The sequence below is a fragment of the Copadichromis virginalis genome, linkage group LG22 (genome assembly GCF_057382275.1).
Source record: "Copadichromis virginalis isolate Kocher_CV1m ecotype Utaka linkage group LG22, C_Virginalis_male_GT1.1, whole genome shotgun sequence".
NCBI lineage: Eukaryota > Metazoa > Chordata > Actinopteri > Cichliformes > Cichlidae > Copadichromis > Copadichromis virginalis.
The window spans coordinates 23,807,722-23,830,947 of NC_140638.1; the positions used below are offsets into that span (position 1 = coordinate 23,807,722).

At 42.4% G+C, this 23,226-nt stretch overlaps 1 protein-coding gene across 1 annotated transcript in view; it reads right to left on the reverse strand.

The window, feature by feature from the left end:
• csmd2 (CUB and Sushi multiple domains 2) overlaps window positions 1-23,226 on the reverse strand; it is a 280,093-nt gene that overhangs the window by 97,658 nt on the left and 159,209 nt on the right. The window contains exons 15-26 of the mRNA XM_085446711.1: window positions 21,631-21,821; window positions 21,232-21,367; window positions 18,089-18,283; window positions 13,079-13,217; window positions 11,515-11,702; window positions 9,753-9,941; window positions 9,041-9,157; window positions 8,391-8,606; window positions 7,268-7,456; window positions 5,680-5,849; window positions 5,390-5,546; window positions 5,006-5,197 (exon numbers count right to left, since the gene is read on the reverse strand). Of these exons, the coding sequence (XP_085302837.1) occupies window positions 5,006-5,197; window positions 5,390-5,546; window positions 5,680-5,849; window positions 7,268-7,456; window positions 8,391-8,606; window positions 9,041-9,157; window positions 9,753-9,941; window positions 11,515-11,702; window positions 13,079-13,217; window positions 18,089-18,283; window positions 21,232-21,367; window positions 21,631-21,821 (2,079 nt within the window). The remainder of the gene's footprint in view (window positions 1-5,005; window positions 5,198-5,389; window positions 5,547-5,679; window positions 5,850-7,267; window positions 7,457-8,390; window positions 8,607-9,040; window positions 9,158-9,752; window positions 9,942-11,514; window positions 11,703-13,078; window positions 13,218-18,088; window positions 18,284-21,231; window positions 21,368-21,630; window positions 21,822-23,226) is intronic.

The window sequence follows — 23,226 nt, forward strand, 5'->3', positions numbered from 1 at the left end:
TTATGAGTGTGTGTTTAGTACTAGTGGCTGCAGTCAGTAGGATCTCTCTAGTATCATATCACAGTTCACAAAACATAACCAACATAAACTCAGTCTCTAGAAATTTGTCAACACAAAAACACATTCTGGGAAACAGCAAAGCAAAAATCGGAGCGCCAAAACAATCTGTCAAGAAAAAGGGGAACAAAATCGGGTTCTTTTCCAGTAACTTAAGTAATAAAGTGCTTTCAGAAATACTATGACTGAAAAGCAATTTTCAGCCCTTCCTTCAATTACCACAAATTACTCTGAATGAAAAAAAAGAAGAGAAAAAATGTTTAACATCAGATTTTAAGTGTTTTTTTTGTTCCCGTTTTGTGAGGCCACTGTAACTGACAAGAAGATGTTAAAAGTGGCTCGTGTTTCTTTTCCTTCCCCTGAGAGAAAAATGGATCCTTCAAACAGAAGGAAAATTGAGGTCTGGAAATCATACTGATGATGATGGTGATGATGGTCTGTGAAATCCATCAGTGACAAGTAAGCCTTGTACTTCAATACAGCAACTAAACACAGACACGCAGGGAGAAAAACAGAGAATAGGAAGGGGGGGGAAAAGGGGGACTGACTGCAGGAGCACTTAAATTAACATAAGATTGTAGTACTTTACAAACTGACCATCAGAGAGGGAGAAGCTGCGATTTCTCCACAAACAGACAAAAATACTTTGTTACCTTTTATGCTGCAAATATGTCATTTCTTCTAAATGCAAACAAATATATTTCTGTCTTTCAAACCTCCTTATACAGTACATTATACACCAAACAGGCATAACATAATGGCCCACGTCCTCACTTTAGCTTTGACAGCATTTTAGTAGATAAAGGTGAAGTGAGCCGAGCCTGGCAGATCCCCATGTACTAAATAGAAGTGAAAGAATTGAAAACGGGAGAGAGAGTGGGGTAAAACTGGGGGATCATACATAGATAAGAACCGGAGAGAGTGTGCTTGGAGGTGTGGTCCCGCTGCTGAAATTCAGATACTTTATCTCCAAATATCCCATTTATCATGGAATATATCAGGGAGCAAATGAAAAGTTTTTCCAGAAAGTTGATGTATTAGAAACGAGGAAAATGGGCAGGCACAACAATTTGAGCGAGTTTGACCAAATTGTGATAGCTGGATGACTGGGTCAGAGCATCTCCAACACTGCAGCTGTTCTGAGGCGTTTCTGGTTTGCGGTGCAGTATCTATCAAAAGTAACAGTGGTAAACTAATGCTGAGTGATGGCCTGCGTGGTCCGATTCAACGAATGAGCTACTGTAGCTCGAACTACTGAAAAAGTTCATGCTGGTTCTGATAGAAAGGTGCCAAAATAGACACAGAGCATCGCAGTTTGTTTGGGGCTGCATAGCTGCAGACCAATCTGGGTGCTCATGCTGACCTCTGTGCACTGAAAAAGCCCCAACAATGAGTATGTGAGCATCAGAATTGGACCACGGAGTAATAGAAAAACTTGGCCTAGTCTGATAAATTCTGTTTTCTTTTGCATCATGTGGCTAACTGGGTGCATGTGCGTCGTTTACCTGGAAAACACCAGGGTGTACTAGCTGGCGGAGGCAGTGTGATGCTTTGGGCAATGTTCTGCTGGGAAACCTTGGGTCGAGCCATCAATGTGGATGTTTCTTTGACAAACATCCATGGAGGCAACATCTCACAACTTACAGGACTTAAAGGTTCTGTCAATACCATCTAGGTGCCAGATACCACAGCACACCTTCACGGCTCTAGTGGAGTCCATGTCTCAACATGTGATGGCTGTTATAGCAGCAAAACCGGGACCAACATAATATTAGGCAGGTGGTCATAATGTTATCCCTGACTGGTGTACATTTAAGTAACAACGATCACCATAGTTAAACGTTTCTTAAAAACATTAAGATGTGGTGCAATTGTGGCTCAAGAGTTGGCAGTTCGTCTTGTAATCGGAAGGTTGCCGGTTCGAGCCCCGGCTCCGACAGTCTCGGTCGTTGTGTCCTTGGGCAAGACACTTCACCCATTGCCTACTGGTGGTAGTCAGATGGCCTGGTGGTGCCAGTGTCCGGCAGCCTCGCCTCTGTCAGTGTGCCCCAAGGCAGCTGTGGCTACAATGTAGCTTGCCATCACCAGTGTGTGAATGTGTGTGTGACTGAATGTAGTGTAAAGCGCTTTTGGGTCCATAGGGACTAAGTAAAGCGCTATACAAATACAGGCCATTTACCCAAAAAATAAAAATATGAACATATCATTCTTCACGCTCCTGCTGAGGCTTTCAGTCTATTTTCAAGCTTTTCCTACCCCTTATCCTTTTTTTGTGCTGAAGAAAACTTGCTGTTTCGTGGATTGAAAAGGCAGTGATCTATCACAGTAAGACAAAGCCATCGCTTTCTTCTTGCCTTATGACCTAAGAAACTACCGCTCAATGCTGCCATAGCAGTATAACTCCCCGAACCACTCTACCCCTTCAATCTGCCCCCACATTCATCAAAGTTCAGCTCAGCGTCTCTTCCCTTTGTCTCAGTCTCAGTCTTAGTGGTTTTATTTTTTTCATTTTTTTCCCAGAATGCTTTTTCAGTATGATCACAAATGAAACCCATGAAGTCATGTTGCTGCTTTGCAAATATGGAATTTCTCTCTCTCTCTCGTTTTCTGTGTAGTGGGCTATCATTTTTGAATGACATTAGATGTGCACACATACCCAAACATAACAATAATAACATCCTGGTGTCCACATCGGAGCCTCTGTGTGAGATTCAACCTTGCAAATTTCTTCTTCTGTGACTTTCAGTATACACCAGACTCCCCCCCCCCCCCCCCCCCTTTTTTTTAAACTCCATTCTCCTTCCTGGCCCTTCCCGCTATACCCTCCCCATCTGTGCTCAGTGTGTCCTCACTGCGAGAAAATAATCCCACCATTACAAGCAGAAACAGTCCCACATCTGCTCCTAAATTCACTCCGGATGTTAAGCTATCATCTGCAGTGAAAGGAGCATCGGGAGGACAAACGTGTTCGGGGAAATACAGTTTGGCGAATGTTGTTTATATCCAGACATGAAATTACCTGTCAGTTTGGTTCGGAAAGGGAGCAGAGCAACACTATTCTAATCACCTTGGCTGATGTCAAAGAACGCCTGTCTCCCTGGTTTTCTTCCTGACAATGTCCAAAAAATGGCTCTGGGTGGGTTAGCATGATACTATATATATATCTATATGTCTGTGTGCCAGAATATATGCATACAGTGTCTGCGGTGGCTGGCAATAAGTGACAGGTGACTTGTAGATGAACTCTGAAAATAAAATAGAGGGATCTTCCGCTAAACTTTCATGAAATTATCTCCATCAAACACATTTTTGAAAGTCTTCAGAGTACAGACAGGGGGGTTAAAACCTTGCTTCCTGGGCTCAGGGTTGCTGCTGATATAGTGTCTTTTTTTAGAAAAAAAAAAAAAAAACAGAGTGAAAGGGGGAATTTGCAATCATGATGCAATAGGAATATAAAAAGAAAAAATAGAGCACAGTCATTTTGGATGAGATAATGCACTGAATTGCTGGGAAAGCAACCAAATGGATGCCCCAGAATAGCAGCGCTAAAACAAACCACAGAGCTTTTTTTCCAAACTGGTATATTCACATTGTTATTAGGAAGAGGAACTAGGTCATACATCAGCTAAAAAAACTGAAGCCGGCTTGGATTAGCCGTGCAAACTATAAAGAAAACACAGATAAATGCTGTAATATATGAGGATGCAACACATAATGCTACTTTAACTGGAAATCTTTGCCTGATTTTAATACAATATATTGTAACAAATAGCAATGGAAGAAAAGGGAATTACACAAAGACATGATATCATAGACTGATGCAAAAGTATGTGATACTACACAACATGTCATGCTCTTACACACTGCACTTGAATATGGAAACATATCTATTTATATTATATTTTATAGGTCCACTTCACCACATTTCTGAGACAGTTTTAGTTTTTTCACTCCAGATCACTCAATCATGTCTATCATTGTTTAAATAGCTTTTTCTTTTTTCTTTTTACTCCTTATTGCTCAAATAACTTTTTTATGTCCCTGAAATTCCCCCAAATTCTCACAGACCACTGATGCTGAGATACAGCTATGATGGCCCCTAACAACATTAGGACTGAGTTGGAAGTATTTTAATAGAAATCACAATATTTTCCTAAAGTTTACCAAGTAATCTTGGTTGCTAAACTAACGTAGTTTCAGGGGTGGCTTTGGCTCACGAGGTACAGTAGGTCACCCGCTGATCGAAAGGTTGTTGATTTGACCCCCGGTTGCTCCAGTCTGCATGTCAAAGTATCCTTTTCCAAAATATTAAACTTGAAGTCACTTTTACTGTGTTGATTGGAGTGTATATGCTAGATAGAAAGAACTCAGAGGTAGAAAAAATGTGCTTGTATGAATGCAAGTGTGAATGAGGCATGTTGTATAAAGCACTTTGAGTGCTCGAGTAAGAAAGTGCTATTTAAGAAACAGTCCATTTACCATTTAACCAGCAAGTGAAAGTGAAAATAAAAAGGACGGGTAAACCTCCCTACTCAAAATAACAACCCCCCCTCAAAAACTTTACCTACAAATGAAAGTCTTCCAGAGGGTAAACAAGTGACTGGTACCGCTTTAACTTATCTCTCTATGTCCATCATTGCTATGTCTGGTACATAATGGCACCGGCACCAAAGGACACCTTGTGTGCATCAACAGTGTCTGACAGAAAGCAGTTTTTTCAGCCTTAGTTATTTTATTTTTGCATTGAAGTACGTAATTATTCATGTATGCAACAGTTGAATTTAGCATGTTAAGATGTCAAAAACCTGGGTTAAATAAAACAAAACAAAACAAACTTATAAAAATGCAGTGCAAATCTAAACAGAGCACCCAGTTGGCTAAAGTCTTTGCTGTCTCAAAACTTCAAACTTCAAAAATCTCCAGCCAAATTCAAAACGATCATACTCACCAACACAGAGTGGAAGGGGGCTGTCCCAAGCCCTCCTTTCGCCCCTCAGGCAGGTGAGCACCTCGGGACCTTTCAGGGTGTAGCCCGGGTCACAGCTGTAAGACACGATGCTCCCTGCAAAATGACCCTTGTCCTCCCGCTTGTAGCCAAACTGGGGAACACCTGGATCCTCGCATTTCACGAGCTCGAAACCTTTAGCAGAGAGCGAGAGGTAAAAAAGAGGCAAATTCGGACGGAGAAGAAAGAAAGAATTGTTGTGCTTTTAATGCGCCAAAGGCAACAAAGAAAAAATTGGACAAAGCAAGCACAAACTACACTCAAAAGACTCTGAATTTTAAAAAAAAGTACATTGTATTTGTGTGCACAACAGAGTGAGTTACTTACTGGTGAAGTGTAGTTCAAAGCCTTTACTGGTGTTATCCGCATTGCTGATGAACTCGAGCCACATAGAGCTGGAGGTGGAGTTCAGGGTTGTGTCTAGCAGCTCGTTGCCTGTAAACACCCCCAGCAGGCGAGCCTTATTACTGCTTCCATCAAAGACCTGGACGGAAAAGAGAGAGAGAGAGAGAGTGGGAGGAAGTATTGGAATTAGGAGAAGCAGGTGCGCGCACGCAGATATGCTAACAAGGCGTCATACAGACACGGGGAGGATACAACTCCCACCACCCTCTCACTTTGAGTATGTCATCCTCCTCCAGTCTGAAATCCCGTGCCCGTAGCTGAATGCCTTTGCCAGGCTGCGTCTGGATGGAGTAGATGCACTCGTGGTTGTTGCCGTAGTAACCGGGGTAGTTGGGTGAGAGCAGCACCCCTTGCATACCAGTCACGGATGAACCACATTCAGCTAGAGAAAAAGTAAGAGAGCAGAGACAGACAGAGAGAGAGAGAAAGAGGTGGTGGTAGTGGTGGTGTTGGAGAGAGCAGAGGACATGTCAATCGCTATATGCTTGAAACTCCGAGTGTATTTATTCATGCTGTCATGCGCGGGGAGATGGGAGAGGTGATGGGGAGAGGAATATGGTCACTGACTAAACCTGAATGTTGAGTGGCACATCATCATAATCACACTGCAATCTGAATATGATTAACACTAATTTCAGCTCTATCTGAAAATTACTTTTTCTGAATCACATCAGGGGGGGAAACTTGGGGGAAGACAAAGTTTTCTCTTAAAAAAATGGCAGCCAGAATTGAAATGGCCACAAAGGCACCCTCCTTTTTTAACTTTGAGAATGCACCCAAGTAAGATGAGGTAAGGTGATGGGGCTGTCTTGGAGGCATGTGGAGAAGAATCAAGTTTCTAAAATGAGGTTGAGAGTGATAGCAGTATGAAAATATCAAAATGTGTCTCTGGTGCCATCCTTCAAAGACCTGAATTCATCTGGAGGGCAAACCGAAAACCAGCAGCCAAAGCTTCAGACAACTAAACAGAAAGCAGAGCGAGCAGGTTTTTGTCAGGAAATTGACTGACCTACTTTACACACGCCTAAACTCTGCGAGCAAACATTTAGAAACAAATCATGTATTAACCGAAATGCACTGTGACGTCACCATCACGCTATTCACTCGAGTCTAATTGCTCGTTTTCAGCAGCGTGTTAAATTATCTGCGGTTCCAATTACGTTCCGAGTTTAGACACAAAAAATAAATTGAATGTGCAAATAAAGTAATTCGTGCAGTTTCCAGTGTTTCCACATTAAGTTCCATTTTAATGGTGCTTTTAGTTTATTAAAAGCTGCCACGCTGAGGACAAACACAAGTAGGTCAACGATTGCCATGGTCACTGATGCACCTATCATTATCGTTACGAGCATTAAGATGCATTCATTTTCATATCAGAGCCTAAATGCCCATTAAGGTTTGCTGCATCACAGAATCAACACACTGACCTACATCTTCGCAGTCTGACCCAACATGTTTCACATGCATTAGCAACAAGCACGATCAATAATTAACATATTTAAGCTGTTTAATGCTGTCCTCATTAGAACGGTGGCACTATGTAATTTGGACAAAGTAAAAAAAAAAGCTCAGTTTCTGGGAAGCTATCCAACGAAGAGACAAAACTTGTGTGTATGGAGGGATGATAATGAGGAGATTTGAAAGGGGAATGCCTCGCTGTCTAACGTGACTGACACTTCTGTACATTTCTTAATTGTGGGGGTGTGTGGAAGGCTAATGTGCTGGCATGGCATTGGGAGATTAGAGAGGTGGGGAGGCGGGGAAGTGACAAAAGCCAAAATAAAGCATGTGACCACCTACCAACACACCTTGGCAGAGGGGAGCTCCACACCCGCCTCCTGCCCCCTAAGCAGACCACCCTCGCTGGACCCTCCAGTCGGTAACCTGGGAAACAAGAGAAGATGAGGGCATCGCCCACTCCGTACTGCAATCCCTTTCTGGTGCTGTAAGGTGGAATTCCAGGATCTTCGCACGGCTCCAAATCATAATCTGGAAAATAGAGAGAAAAAAGTATGAATCTTCAGCACTGGCAAGTAAAGAAAGTGTAATAACAGTTTTGTCTGTGTGGGGCTTTTTATCTGCGATGTGTAAATGTGTGAAACGGGCTAATTAAGACTTCTGTCATGCTAGGAAAGTTAAGAAAATATTTCAAAAAGTAAAAGAGGGCTAAACCTTCTGAAATATGACACTTTTCTTCTAAACCCAAGTTCACGTCTAAGGATCAGAAGCCCATATGTCATTTATTAAGATTATTCAAGCAGAGCCTTCAAAGGGACTTTGCAAGTAATGAAACCATTCCAAACATTAAATCTTTCGTCCATTCAGCCACTGATAAGAATTCACACTTGCTATTTTAAGCCATCAATAACATCTCATTAGATTTTATAAGAATCTCTTTCTTCGGCGTCCTAATGTTCAAATCTAGAAATGCTGTGAGAACAAAGGAGGTAAATTATGCTTTCAGTAGGTAAAGGGTCATTAGTGCTCGTTTCTACTTTATTCATTTAAAATGAGTCCGTTTTCTTGGTGTTAACCTATTTTACTATTCATTCTTGAGTACATGTAATCACAGATTTCCAGAGGACTGTTTGTATCAATAACTTTTTCAGAAACCATAATTATTAAAAATACATGAAGAAATGCATGATTAATGTTCTAAAGCAGAGATTTTACGTTCTGGGGCACATGCAGCCCACTTTGATCTTAACAAGGCCGAACCAGACCAGTGAAAGTACACGATAAATGAGTAGGATTACAGAAAAAGTGATGATAATTCATAGCAGACTGTCCTATATTTATCTGATATGGCATATGTTTTCATTCATTTGCAGAAAATGTACTTTTTAAAATTGTGAAGTCAAACAAAAAAAGACAAAAAACAGTTCAGAAGGCTTTAAATCCGTAAAACTAAATTTATTCTCACCAGAGAAGGTGATGTTGAATCCCTCATACGAAACGGAAAAGTCAGACAGGAAGCGGATCTGTGCTGTGTAGTTTCCAAACAGCCCTGCGCTGAGAGGCGGAGGCAAGGTGGAGCCCGTCAGCCTCCAAAGTGGCTGAGAGAAGCTGCTGTTCTCTGTCACCAATAAATGATCGTGAGGGCTCTCAAGGTGGAAGGTGTGGAAGGTGAACTGGACACCTGAATACGAGGAGATGAAAGAGCCATTGTTGAAATGTTTGGGTTTTTTTAAATCTTTACATAACTTATATATGCATAATAATAAACATCACATACATAATAATCATGAAGGTGGAAAAAAAAACATTGAAAACACAATATTTTCTATATCATAACACATTCAGTACAAATTCCCTATCCTTTTCCAAACACAGCTGCACCTGTGCAGATAAAGCATCTGCAAATAAGGCTCAGTCAGTTTGATATGAGTGCTCGACCAAAGGCTGGAGAATCATCCCATGGCGCCGTAGCCTTAGGCCAGCCTCTCAGCAGCCCGGCCTTACAAAGACAGCTTGTTCGGCAAAATAAAAAGGCCACTCAGTAGAGGGAAATGACATTGTAACAGAAATTGAATTTGACTGCCGCATGTGTCGACACAGAATTTCTCTGCTAACCTTTGCCGTGGGAGGTCTCGATCATCCACGTGCAGTTCAGGTTATGCGGGTAAAAGTCTGGGAAGCCGGGAGACAAGATGGTGCCGGCGTTGCCCTGGATGTAACCTCCACACAATGCTGGTGACGCGGGACGAATGGAAACAGTGGAAGATGGATGAAGGAGAGAGGTGAGCGCAGAAGCAAAATCAGAGAGGACACGAAGACAGAAATAACGTTCCCCACAAATAAATAAATAAATGCTAAAACCGTCTGTGCAATTCCAATGTGGATGAATGCATTTTCCAAGATGTGCCCTTCAAGATGGCACACAAAAAGACCGAGTGGATGTTAACAATATCATTACAGACAGGACGGGAGAATCAATACTGTCCTTAAATATAAAAGCATTTACAGACGAGGAAAAAGGGAAACATCAAAGGGTATGTTCACTGCCGCACATATAAAACATTTCTGATGAAATGAAGCAGAAACTTTTAAAGTCTAAAACAAGAGTCCTTGAAAGAAATGTTATCATCTCATATGGATTTTATAATAACTCAGGAATATATAGCTATTTAAATGTGATGCAATATGAAGCAAAGTGCTTAAAATGATTTCTCATGTTTCATCTCTAACAACACACAACAATGACTTTAGCTTTAATCCCATTTATGAGTGGGGAGAAATCTGGCAGGGGGACCATTCATTTCTAGGTCAATATTATGGAACGTACCATCACAGCTAGGCAGGGGGCGACTCCACTGAAAATTGGGTTCACATTCTAATGGCTCAGAGTCACTAAGCGTGTACCCTGCGTCGCAACTAAATGTCACCAAAGCTCCGACGTAGAAGTCGTTCCCGTGTCGCTGCCCGTTGACGGGGATGCCAGGATCCACACAGTGATCTGATTGTAGCTGCAGGGCTGCAGAGTGAAGAGAAAATAAAGGATAAATGACATTTGATCAGAGGCAGACACAAAAGGCTCCGAATTCACCTGCAAGTGTAATTATCATAACGGGTTACGAGGAGGTCAACAAATGTTGAAGGGCAATTTACTTTTATCAAACGATTCTTATAAATAATTCAAACGAATATCATTTTTCCACAGAAATGAACCAATAAGAAGTTTTCAAAGTACTTTTCCGCTCCACCTCGCGTGGTGAAGTTGTGCTTATAGTGAATTATTGAAGCTTTGCAAAGATTTAGCCACAGAGAAAGTGGAAAAGGTTGCCAGTATATGCTGCAAAGGTGGGAACGAGGCTAGGTAGAAATGTGTAAGTGTGAAACCATGGGAGGGTAAATACAGTCTCGAGCTTGGCAATATGTCAGGGCAGAAATATATGAAAGAAAAACCCATTTTCTTTCTGATTATGCGTATTCTAATAACAGTGGCATCGTGGTGAATTTACATTTACATCTACAGCCAAAACTGAATAGCTTTCACACGTGCAGTACAGAAAATAGGTTACACAATCTACAGTCGGGGAAACAATTATTTGATCCCATGGTGAATCTGAAAGTTTCCCTACTTCCAAAGAAACAAACTGTCTCTAATTCTTATGATAGTTTCATTTTAATGGAGAGAGACAGAATATCAACACTGCATAAAGGTTATTTAAATCAATTTGCATGTCATTGAGTGAAATACGTATTCGATCAAAAAACATGACTTAATACTTGGCGAAGAAACCCTTGTTGGCGAACAGTCAGTAAGACTGTAGTTCCTGTAGTTGGTCAACAGGTGGATTTTGGTCCACTCCTGTTTACAGAAACTAAATCTTTTAGGTTTCGTGGCTGCTGCTTAGAAACTCATAGTTTCAACTCATAGTTTCAACTCAACTTTCAAATCACAGCAGGTGATTGGAGCTCAGTTTTGGCACTTTCTCCCTAGCCTTTTCTGAATCATTGTTCATGGGCAAACTTAGGTTGCGCATGTGCATGAGGCTTCTTGAACAGGGGGACCTTGGTAGTGCTGCAAGACTTTAGTCCATCACAGTGTAGCGTGAGATCAATGGTGTTCTTGGTGATTCTGGTCCCAGGTGTAATCAAATCATTAGCAAGCTCCTCCTGTGTAGTTTTATTCTGATCCACCACCTTTCTCATGATCATCCACACCCCATGAGGAAAGTACAGCACCAGCAGTCACTTTCTCACCAAGCTTCTTGCTAATGGCCTTTGGCAGGACAACAGTTTCGTCCCTGATGTCCTTTGACAGCTCCTTGGTCTTGGTTGTAGGGGATCAAATTCATATTTCGCTCAATGACATACAAATCAATTTATAATGTTTATGTATGTATTTATGTGTTTTCCTGGATTTTGTTTGATATTCTGTCTCTCTTCAGTAAATTAGAGATTGCTCATTTATTAATAAGTGAGCAAACAAATAATTATTCCCCCACTGTATATGCAACAGATGTATTTCTTTTAGCGTCTGTGGTGCATAAGTGAACAAACTGCTTCCTGTGTCACTGTGTTCAAACGTGGTAGGCCCTTACTTTCATAACGTATACGGAAGCCAATGTCAGAGTGGCTCTTGTCAGTGGTGAATAGGAGATACAGGAAGTTGGAGGTGCTGATCAGGAACTGGGGAACTTGTGTGCCCTGGTAACTGCCAATTAGTGGTGAAGAGGGAAAACGTCCATCTCGCACCTCGAGGACATCATAGTTAACCTCGGTGCGAAACCTGAAAACACAAAGCAAAGTTTTTTTTGACTGCACCTCACAAGATCCGAGACAATAATGTATGCCTTTAGTAAATGATTGTTGAAATTAATGAAATGGGAAAATAAAGAACTAAACAATCATAATCATGCTAAAAATGTACATGTGAACTAGTCTGTCTTACATGAGCATCTCAATTCAAACCTCATCGTCTTCATTATTAAGTCAGATCTACAATAAATGCAAAGCTCGGTTACAAATCAGACAAAGTGGAGCCTGCCCTGGAGCTCCACACCATCACACAACAGTGACATATCCACTGGGACTTCTGTGCATTTATTTGAAATTAAGCAGCACGAAAGCAGAATATCAAACGAACAGACGGGAGTTTAAAGGTAAGATCTGCATTAGTAGATTGTATCAAAAATAAGGTTTCTCATATTCCATAAATATATTTGCCTTCTGCTAAATTATCAGGGAAAAGAGATCAAGAGTGGACAAAGAGCTCATTTTCACTTCATGTTTTAATCTGTGCTTGACTAGCTGGATAAAACTTGATGAAATGAACAATTTGTAAAGTAAATGAATCAATATGGTCTTAACCAAAAACAGGCAATGTAGAGAATCCCATCTAAAAATGTATTTTTGACATTTAGCCAGTCAGTGTAATAACAGTGGTAACTGTACAAAAGCGAGTGATGCTGCTTTTGGAGAATCCTGAGACATTTGGCTTTGGTGGGTGTATACAGTATTTCAATAGCATGTATGTGTGTTTCTGTCTTTGTTGCCTGAGCCACTTCATCTTCAAAGCGTGAATAAATTGCTTAGTTTCAGAACCGTGTCATCTAAATGAAGCGGTTTGTGATATTTTATTGATGTTACATAAAAATTAAAGAGCAACAAACATTTACGCGCTATTCATTTTGCATGGCCCGCTGTCGTGGAAGCACTCAGGATGAGCCGGGTTTGCGAAGATGAGCCTCAGTGAAACACTGATGTAGCATTTGATCCTACAACTGTCTCTCTCTCAAATATCAGGACAAATTACATCCACTCCCATTTCCACAGTCCCTCTTGACAGACCATCTCAACTTACATAGCCCTTTGCATTGTGTGTGTTTGCGTACTTAGGGCTCAGGATATCAAATGAAAGCATCAAACCCCTCTGAAGGACTTTAGTAAATAAAGCAGTATTATCCTGGTTGGTGGATGTGTTGAAGTGCATTAGATCTACTGCATTACTCCGATAAAGGAAAGGCGTTGGGAGAGGTTAAAGTGAGACATAACGATATAAGAACACAGTGATACAGTGAGAAGGTAAAAGCAATAAAAATCCAAGCCTGTTATGAGAAAACAGAAAGTGCTGGCACAAGAGCAGTTGCTATGTGGGTGACTCACTTGTCGAAGATGATCTTGATGGGGTAGCCTGGAGGAGCCTCAATGATCCATTCACAGTTAAGGGCCTCCTTGTATAGTTCTGGCCAGCCAGGGGAGAGGATGATTCCATTGGGAGCCTTCAGATCCCCTCCACACGGGGCTAACACAGAGAGATGAAATAGAGGTAGAGAAAGAACAGATTAAAAAATAAAAAATGAATGCACGTCTATCCTGGATGATGTATGCCATTGCCCACAGATGTTCCCATGCATCAGCTGGGGCTCATCCCATTTCTTTTTCCTGCCAACGTTTATCTTATGGAAGCTGGTGACAGCGCGCTTCAAGGTTAACCGCTTCTCCCGGAACACGCGTGTCAGTGTTTGCGTGTCTGTGTGCACATGAGCATTTATTACGCATTTGTGTGCCACCTATGCAAGGAGTCAGGGTTTTAAACATATCATCGAGCCCTTCTCCCATCAAAAAGACGAAATGGGACGTCTTTGATCGCTAGCACAAAAGACACTTGAGTGCGCCGACCCCTCTCCTGCACCCTAATCTCTGTTACAGCTCTCTTTGCCGCATCTCCTTTTAACTGCCTATCCTTAACCAGAGCACACGGGCACAGTGGACGGCTTCGTTACTGTGCCAGCTCCTCGCTCCCTTTGAAGTGGAATGATTTAACCAGCCAACTCAGCATACTGAAGGACATCTATAAAACGCATTAGGCTACAAACGCAGGGGTATGATAGATGGAGGAACACAAAACTGCTGTGGCACACGGGGGTGGGGTGGTGGGGGGTTGTGACATGTTTTAATAGTGGTGCCTCGTTTGCGTATCACAGACAGAGAACCTGATTAAGTCCCTTGGAGCTCCAGCCATGGTGACTGCACTTAAAGCGGCTAGTTAATGGTGAGTATTATCTAAACTAAACTACTTCTTGGGGATAGTTCATTGAGTATTGAGTCAGGCAGAGATGATTGTTCAGCTCTCTCTATATAAGCAAATTATGGCCGCTGCATCACAAACTGGAAAGAACAAAGCCTCCGGGTCATCACCAGCTTCAATTTGAGCTCAGCTGTCACTGACATAAAGTTACTGAGAATGGAGTAATTAACTATATCTCCTTTAACTATTTGAGAAAAATCTAATTCAGGTGGAGTTATTACTATTATTAGTATTATTTTATAACATTTTTGCATACTTAGCTAGCTATACCATCAAAACTACTACTCGCGATTCAAAGTTTGCTAACGTTTGTATACAAGAGGTGACAAAAACTTTTTTTTTTTTGGCGGTATTTGAGGCAAATAGCTGGCTGGGTAGTACCATTGGGAGATAAGAACTGCAGAAGCATTCAGAGGGACTGGGACATCAAAGTCCAAACTGGTACAGATATTTCTTTTAATCTCTTTTTTTTCTCCTTAGTTTGTTTTTGCAAGGCGTATTCTGAACTTAGTTTTGAACTTTTTTTGTGTGTGTGTGTGTGTTAGAATTTTTTATTATTCTAACCACAACAACAGCTGCCTGTGAGAAAATACACACAGTCACAGCAAGACTTCAGACACAAAACCCCGAGGCTTTCATTATTATATCTGGAGACTTTAACCATGCCACACTGGACTCTACTCTACTCTGGCTGCTTTTCACCAGTTTGTGAATTGTCCCACAAGGAGCAACAGGACAATTGACCTACTGTATGCTAATGTGAGAGATGCATACAGAGCCACCCCCCTCCCCCACTAGGGAAGTCAGACCACAACCTGGTTTACCTACAGCCACAATACACACCCCTCGTCCAAAGGCAGCCGGTCACAACGCGCTCCATCCGGAGATGGACCCCAGAAAAGGAGGATGCTCTGAGGGACTGTTATGACACCACAGACTGGGATGTGCTCCTGAGCCCACATGGTGAGGACATAGAGGGGGCGACACACTGTCTTACAGACTACCTCAACTTTTGTGTGGACACGGTCGCCCCTGCTAAGACGGTACGGTGTTATCCTAATAACAAACCGTGGGTAACACAGGAAGTCAAAGCTGTCCTCAACATGAAGAAGAAGGCTTTCAGGAGCAAAGTGAAGGAGGAGATGAAGGCAGCACAGCGGGAGGTGAAACGCTGCCTGAGGGAAGCAAAGGACACCTACAGGAGGAAGGTGGAGCAGAAGTTGGAGAGGAACAACATGAGGGAGGTCTGGAATGGTGTGAAAACCATCACAGGCCACAACATCAAGAAAAGCACAGTGGGGGGGACTGTGGAGAAGGCAAACGAACTCAACAACTTCTTCAACAGGTTTGACCAGCCCACAACCCCCCCACCCTCACCCTCACCTTCACTACAGAGTCCAATCCCCACTCTCCTACCTCCCTCGCTTCCCCCCCTTCCTGACACCATGACACCCCCCTCCTCCAATCCCTCTCTCAGCAGCAAGACATCTCCCCCCCTCCCCTCCTCCCAAACATCTCCCAGTGTCACAGTGGATCAGGTCAGGAGACAACTGAGGAAGCTTCGCCCCAGAAAGGCAGCAGGCCCAGACAAGGTGTGTCCTAGGATGCTAAAGGCGTGTGCTGCTGAACTTGGGGAGCCGCTACAACGAGTCTTCAACCTCAGTCTGCGACTGGGGAGAGTGCCCGCCCTATGGAAGACATCCTGCATCGTCCCGGTCCCCAAAAAGAACCGGCCCAATGAGCTGAATGACTTCCGACCGGTGGCACTGACGTCACATCTTATGAAGACTCTAGAGTGGCTCTTCCTCAACCTCCTCCGACCACAGGTACAACATGCCCAGGACCCACTACAGTTTGCATACAAGGCGGGTGTCGGAGTGGAGGATGCCATCCTGTACCTCCTACACAGAGCCCACTCACACCTGGATGGGGGAAAAGGCACGGTCAGGATACTGTTTCTTGACTTTTCCAGTGCCTTTAATACCATCCGGCCCTGTATGCTTCAGGAAAAACTGAACAGGATGGAGGTGGACCCCTGCCTGGTGGCTTGGATCTCCGACTACCTCACCGACAGACCACAGTACGTCAGGCTGAAGGACATCACGTCTGACACAGTGGTCAGCAGCACAGGAGCACCACAGGGAACTGTGCTGTCCCCTCTTCTCTTCACCCTGTACACCTCTGACTTCTGCTACAACTCTGAATTATGCCATATTCAGAAGTTTGCAGATGACACAGCCATCATGGGGTGTATCTGGGATGATCAGGAAGAGGAGTACAGAAGTCTGGTGAGGAACTTTGTCGCATGGAGTCACACAAACCACCTGCAACTCAACACCTCAAAGACTAAGGAACTGGTTGTGGACTTCGGGAGGTCTAGAGCAGGTCCACTGCCGGTTCAGATAGAGGGGGAGGAGGTGGAGGTGGTCAACAAGTACAAGTACCTCGGGCTGTGGGTGGACAATAAACTGGACTGGTCATGCAACACAGAGCACCTGTATAAAAAAGCCCAAAGCCGACTGTACTTCCTCAGGAGGCTGAGGTCTTTTAACATCTGCAGGAAGCTCCTGAGGATGTTTTACCAGTCAGTGGTTGCTGGAGTACTTTTCTATGCTGTGGTGTGCTGGGGGAGCAGCACAGCAAAGAAGGACTCATCCAGGCTGGAGAAACTGATCAGGAGGGCTAGCTCTGTGGTCGGCATGAAGCTGGACACTCTGGTGACAGTGGCAGAGAAAAGGACATTAAAGAAACTGATGGACATTATGGACAATGCCAGACATCCTCTGCACACGGCCATAAACAATCAGAAGAGTCTGTTCAGTGACAGGTTGCTTCTCCCCAAGACAAGAACTAACAGACTTAAAAACTCCTTTGTCCCACACGCCATCAGACTGTTTAACTCCTCTCTGGAGGGGAGAGGGAGGGGAAACAGGAGGACAAAGGAGGGGGGAACAACTAAGCTGTAGTGCCTCTTCACCTCACTGTGCAATACCTTTTGTGCAATACTTTTGTAAATAGTCAACGGTGCAATAGACTCAATACTTGAAATGTGCAATTCACTTGTATTTTTATTTTTATTCCTATTTATTCTATTTATCCCCTTCGTATATTTTATTTATATTGTCTCTGTATTTATATATATATATATGTGTGTGTGTGTGTGTGTGTGTGTGTGTGTGTGTGTGTGTGTATTATATATATATATATATATATATATATATATAATATTCTGTAACTCTGTAACTTCTGTCGGTGCTGTGCTTTTTTGGAAATCGAATTTCCCAGAGGAACCCACCCGAGGGATTAATAAAGTTCTATCTAATCTAATCTAATCTAATCTAACCAAATAGTCTTTTATCTTCAGGACATCCTGTGAACCTTGGATATTTTGCGTATAGAGGGTCATACATTTTACTGAAGTGCTTTTTAGAAGGACATAAAGTAACTAGTAGAGTGAATACCAAGGTAACAAGGTGCAGTATATAATAAATAAATAATGTGGATTTTTTCTGATATATACAATTTACTAGTCTGCTGTACAGAGAAATGTAATGAATAAATAAAATATAAACACTAAGGTTCTAGCTCTTTGTTACATGCAGAAATAGAAACAGGGGAGCAATTTGTTTCAATATGAAATGTAGATCATAGATCGTCTCTGACTTCCCTGCTCCCCTTGGGTCAACCTTCCCTTATTACTGGTAACATTTTATGTACTTGTTCTTTCCCTAATATGGTTAAAAGGATATTTAAGAGCGATTGGAGCGTGTAATCTAAACCTTTGAAGTCCCTGCAGCTGTACGTATGTTTGTCCAGGAAGGGGTTTTCATTTGTTCTGCTCCATATTTTTCTTCAGGCATCTTTTAGCAAAAGGATTCATTTTCCTCCAATAATCTCTTCAACTGCTTAGGTGTCAGCCACAAATGGTAAGCCAGGGGTGTCAAGCATAAGGTCTGGGGGCCAGAATCCCCTTCAGAAGGATATATTCTCCCGTTTAGCTGTGTTATACCTCCAGGACAGTCCGGGTAATGAGCTATCAGAAGTTTTTTTTTCTTCTAACGGTACACATGAGCCCTCTTACACACCTTCACAGCGAGGAACAGCGTTGTCCCACACCACATTGCCGTCCTTGAGAATGCAGGAGATGGTCAGGGAGCCATGGGTCTTAACAAAGCCGTCCTCGCACAGGAATGAGATGGAACTGCCCAGCTGAAGGCTCTCTCCAAAGCGTTTCCCATTAACCGGCACACCCGGGTCTGGGCACTCGTTGTGGCGGAACGCTTGTGGAAGTGCAGAGAAGAGATGGGGGTTAGTGACGAGTACAGAGTCAGCTTTTAGAAGACTTTAGAAAAAAAACAGACTACTTAATACATTAGCTATAAACAGGAAAAATGCTTTCCCTGTTGCTTAAAGTCTTTGCTTGATAATGAAATGGAAAAAGAGATTGTCTATAATTCTGCTGATATTAATCCACATCACATGCTGTCCTGTGTAAAGACTCCAAAATAACTGCTTGAGTTTCAAGACAAAACTTTTTCTGTCATTGTACCGTCAGCACTTAGCCACTCCAGCATGTAACAAGCGGGAATTTGTTTCACTTAGTCACACTGATTCACCCTGCTGCAGTCATTCTACAGGGTGGGAAACCACACCGTATGCAGATCATCAGTGCCAGATGACACTGCTGAAGTAATCGTGAGGTAAACAAACAAGGGTAATTGCTTTCATGCAGCCTCACAACTTTATCAATCAGGCCTCTCGATGAAATTTCAAGTAGAAAGAGCACAAAGAAACACAGACATACAAGAAGAGTCATAACCCTGAAACACGGCCTGTAAACAAATACATCACCTCGGCTGCTATCTCTCTCACTTACTCTCACTCTTGTAAACACATGCAGGTATTTGACGCGTGTAGGTGTTGATGAATCCCTGTTCTGTAGTTACTGGACCCAAACCAAGTGCCAGCTACACCTCATCCATCACAAATATCTTATTCATTAACGCGCTGGAAATTGCCTAAATACAGTTTGGCATGTCCTTAATTAACATGAATGATGAAAGTTGTGTGCTCAGCCCCACAACCTCCTCAAAAACCGTCCTGCAGTTAGATGACACTGTTCTCAGGAACAAACCGTCATCTTCAATTAACTGCTCGTGGCATTCGTTCGGCACGGTTATTTATTTATTCATCTAGCATGCTAATTAATGCATTAGCCGCCATGTGTTGCCCACATTGTGGCTTTCCAGATGCACCTGGGCTTGGTTGATGTCGCGTCTGCAAATGAGCTCGTGCAAAGGGTGGGGGGGTGGGGGGGTGGGGGGTTGAAAGCATTCTGGCCTTGCTGAGCTGATATAGATTAACATCAAAGAGATATTTTGGTGAGAGCCGAGGTTAAGTTGAAACAGGATGAGCAATCTTCACAGTATACTGTAAACAGGCATCACTGTGCACTGCATTTAATGAACATATAAATAAACAGTAAGAGATCTCTGTCATGGAGGGGATTTGATTTAAATATCCTAACACAAACCCAGCTGCAGCTATCCTTTCAGGGCTTTGTTAAGTGTGAGAACAAAACTTGTATGCCAATGCTGATTCATACTATAAGACATATATGGCTCAAAATGACTAAATGTGGCAAATTAGCGTCTGAGTGCAGTGCCTACAGTACTCGTACTGTAGGTGTGGTTAGTTTTATGAATGATTTACAAAGGTGGTGCTGCTTACTAAAAACGAGGGCAGTTGGTTTATTTCAATATCATGCGCAAAAAAACAAGATGTGCTTTTTTTTTTTTTGCAGTGTTAAGTATCGGTGTATTTATGTTTATATCAGCTTGCAGGCTTGATTTCATTAATCTCTCACCATATTTTACAACTTGCGAAAGGAATTCTCAGAAATACGACTGCAACAGGGTCAGCAGCAAAAACCTCTGAGCTCCCACCTCCTACACGCAATCCTGTCTCTGCATTCCCTTCGTAAATACCAACAGCACTTTTTTTTAACGCCAAAACCCAGGTCGCGCTGGCACACTGAGTTAGCAAATCTGGCCTTAACCATGGTAGACATTTTCTGTATATTTTAATATTTAATCATGTTGACTGTATTGTTTGGTTTCTAATTACACTATATTGATTCTGTTCATTTTTTCATCTTTTTTTTTGGTGGGGGGGGGTTGGCACCTATTTCTTAGTTGGAGATTAAGTATCTGAATTTCAGGAGCGGGACCACGCCTACGAACACGCTCTTTCCAGTTCTCATCTATATAGGTTCCCCCAGTCCTACAAGCTGTTAATTCTCGTTTACATGCTCCACCCTTGCTCCCCTTTTCAGTTCTTTAACTTCTTCACTTCTATTTAATGCATGGAAATCTGCCAGGCCTGGGAGCCGCCGCCAGTCCCCTTCGAGGCGTTCCCCAAACTGCAGCTCAATTCATGTCCAAGCCATTCACCTTTACCTACTAAAACGCCGTCAAACATAAATGAGGACGTGGGTGCAGCTAGTGAATCTTTTATTAGGTTTTAGTTAATAATCTCATAATCTTGATTTGCATGATAAATATTAACTAATTACATTTGAAAACTACTATGAGTGTGCTCTCAATTAAAGACGGGAGAAAAAATTTAGATTTTTTCTAGCAAAAGGCACCTTAACTACCCGACACTTTGCGGCTCAGTGAGGGTTAGACGCTCCCTCCCGAGTTATTTTCTTTGGTGTAATGTAGAAGAATTTCAATACCAGACTCATAACACAATAGTGCGCATGCAATGAATCCTGCTTCCAACACTCAGAACAAAGTATAACCATAAAAACGGTTTACCAGAACTGCAGCCAGTGTGCTTCTAGAATTTCCTCAGAAGTCAGCAGCTACCCAGAACAGAATATAATGAGCACAGGTGCAAATGCATCTGTCAGGTAAAGATGCTACATCTTCGCTTGGGTTTTATTTAGACGTCAAGTTTCTATTTAGACAATAAAGTGAGAGTTTGTCATTTTTCTTTGAGTGTCTAAGTAATGTTTAGCCAGTTTATGCAGTCTATGGGAGACACGCACAGAGATACTGTGGATGATTCATGAGCCCTATTGTATGTGCGCGCAAACACAGACACACACACACACATACTGAAAACATGCACAAACAATTGAGAATACAAAACATCCAACAGTCAATGTGGGCTTTTGTGATAAGCTTTAAAGACTTCACTTTATCTCCTTTGAGGTACTTACTTGTAAATGTGATGTTAAAGCCTCTGTCTGTGTAGGTGTGGTCAGTCAGGAACTCCAAACGGGCTACATGCGCACTGGTTGTTATGGGAGGAGGCAGGACATCACCAGAGAAGGTCCCCAGGATAGGAGATTCAGCCTGACAAAGACAGATAACGATTTTCTGCTGAGACCAAAGCTATACTCAGCTTAAAACCATTAAAAAAACCAAAACAAGAGCAGACGGATCCTACAGTGAGGTAGACAGATAAAGCGATAAAGTCCAGTGATACTGGAAGAAAGGTTGTTTAGCTTGTACGCATAATTACAGAGGCTGCTTTTCCTGCTGACAAGCACCATGACTGATAGACAGGTCAGCAAAGAGCCTTTCAAAGTAAGCGAGGACATCCGCTTATGCGCTACCTTTCCCCCATCCTTGATGGAGAGGAAGTCAAACTGCTTCTCCATGCTGAGGTCGTTGAAGGCCAGATTGATTCTGCTCTCAGGGTTGGTGATGATGAGCCACACACAGTGCATATTGTTTCCGTACTCCTGAGGGTAGTTGGGAGATAGCAGCACCCCCGATGGAGTGGTAAAGTTGAAGAAACAGGAAACTATAGGAGAGATAGAGAGATAGAGACAAAGACAGCGGGTGAGAGGAAGAAATACAGATAAGCAACATAAAAATGAGAATTGTTCAGGAGACTGAAAACAAGAGGCAAATTCCATTTCCTTTGCTGACAACAAGCCACTATGACTTGATTCATTTTACTGAATCTGTACCACCTCAAGACACACGTGCCGTAGACATATTTCAAAAGAAGGAGACAACTCCAATAACCACCACTGTGCTGACAACAACCTCGGGCGACGTGCAACCTAATACATGTTACATTTTAGAATAACTCCACTTTTGCTGTGTTCACCTTCCTGTCCCCACTATTCAAGCAATTTAATGTGTCGACCGTGTAAAAACACCACAGACTACATTACCATTTAAGTCTGGATAGGAACAAAGTGAGACTTGAACGATGATTCAGGCACTCATGTTCACTTTCTCATGGGGTCTTATCAGTAATTGCTTATGCGTGCCTTACTAGTCAGATCCTGTGACCCTTTTCCACAAGACAACAAGACTGCCTAGACCACCGGCAGTTAATTGAAAGCCATGGTTGACATTTTTTGTCAGTGCAAACAGCTGTTGCATTGCTAAATTCTTCAGTTTGTCACTCTTCTGGTGACTACATGCACAGGAGATAAGGCGAGCAATATGTTGAGCATTACGCGACGCACTTTGTTTTCAGTATGGACAAAAATTGCTTCTGAAAAGCATCCAGATGAGCGTGCACATATTCTTAGGCTCATCAAAGGGTTACAGATAATCAAAGGCATAAGACAAGGCAAATTAAGAATGCTTGCTTTACTAAGGTGTCCTAGTTGGATACATTATACTTTTAGCTGACAGTAGGACCTAACAGAAATCAACAAATCTCATTTAAGCATGAAAAGGAGGATAAAATAAGATGCTTGGTAAAAATAAACGTACTGGCGACTCTCTCACTATGAAAACACACAATTGAACAGTTGTACGTTAGAAAAGCATGCGATCACATTTACAGCGTCAACTTCAACGGCAAAAGCAAGCCGGCTGCATTGTTTCAACATGACTGTAATATTTTGTTAAGCGTTAACTAAATAACCCATTTTTTCATAGTATTATGCAGCCAAAATGACATTTGGGCCAGGAAGCTCTCTGTCATTCAGCTCTGTGATGTTTATCTGCACACTGCAGCTTTTTGTCCATTCTATTGTCTCATCAATAATACAACAGTGGGTATTATCTGCATGGTCAGCTCTCTTCCCTCTTCTCCTCACCCTCTAATTCTCTCACTTTGTGTTTGTCTTTCATGGCGTTAATTAGCTAATAATCCCTCCTATTGTTTCAAAATCCACAGCCTCTGCAAGGCAAACTGTAAGGATAATCTGACAATTTATTATGCAGCCCTCCCTGTACTCGTC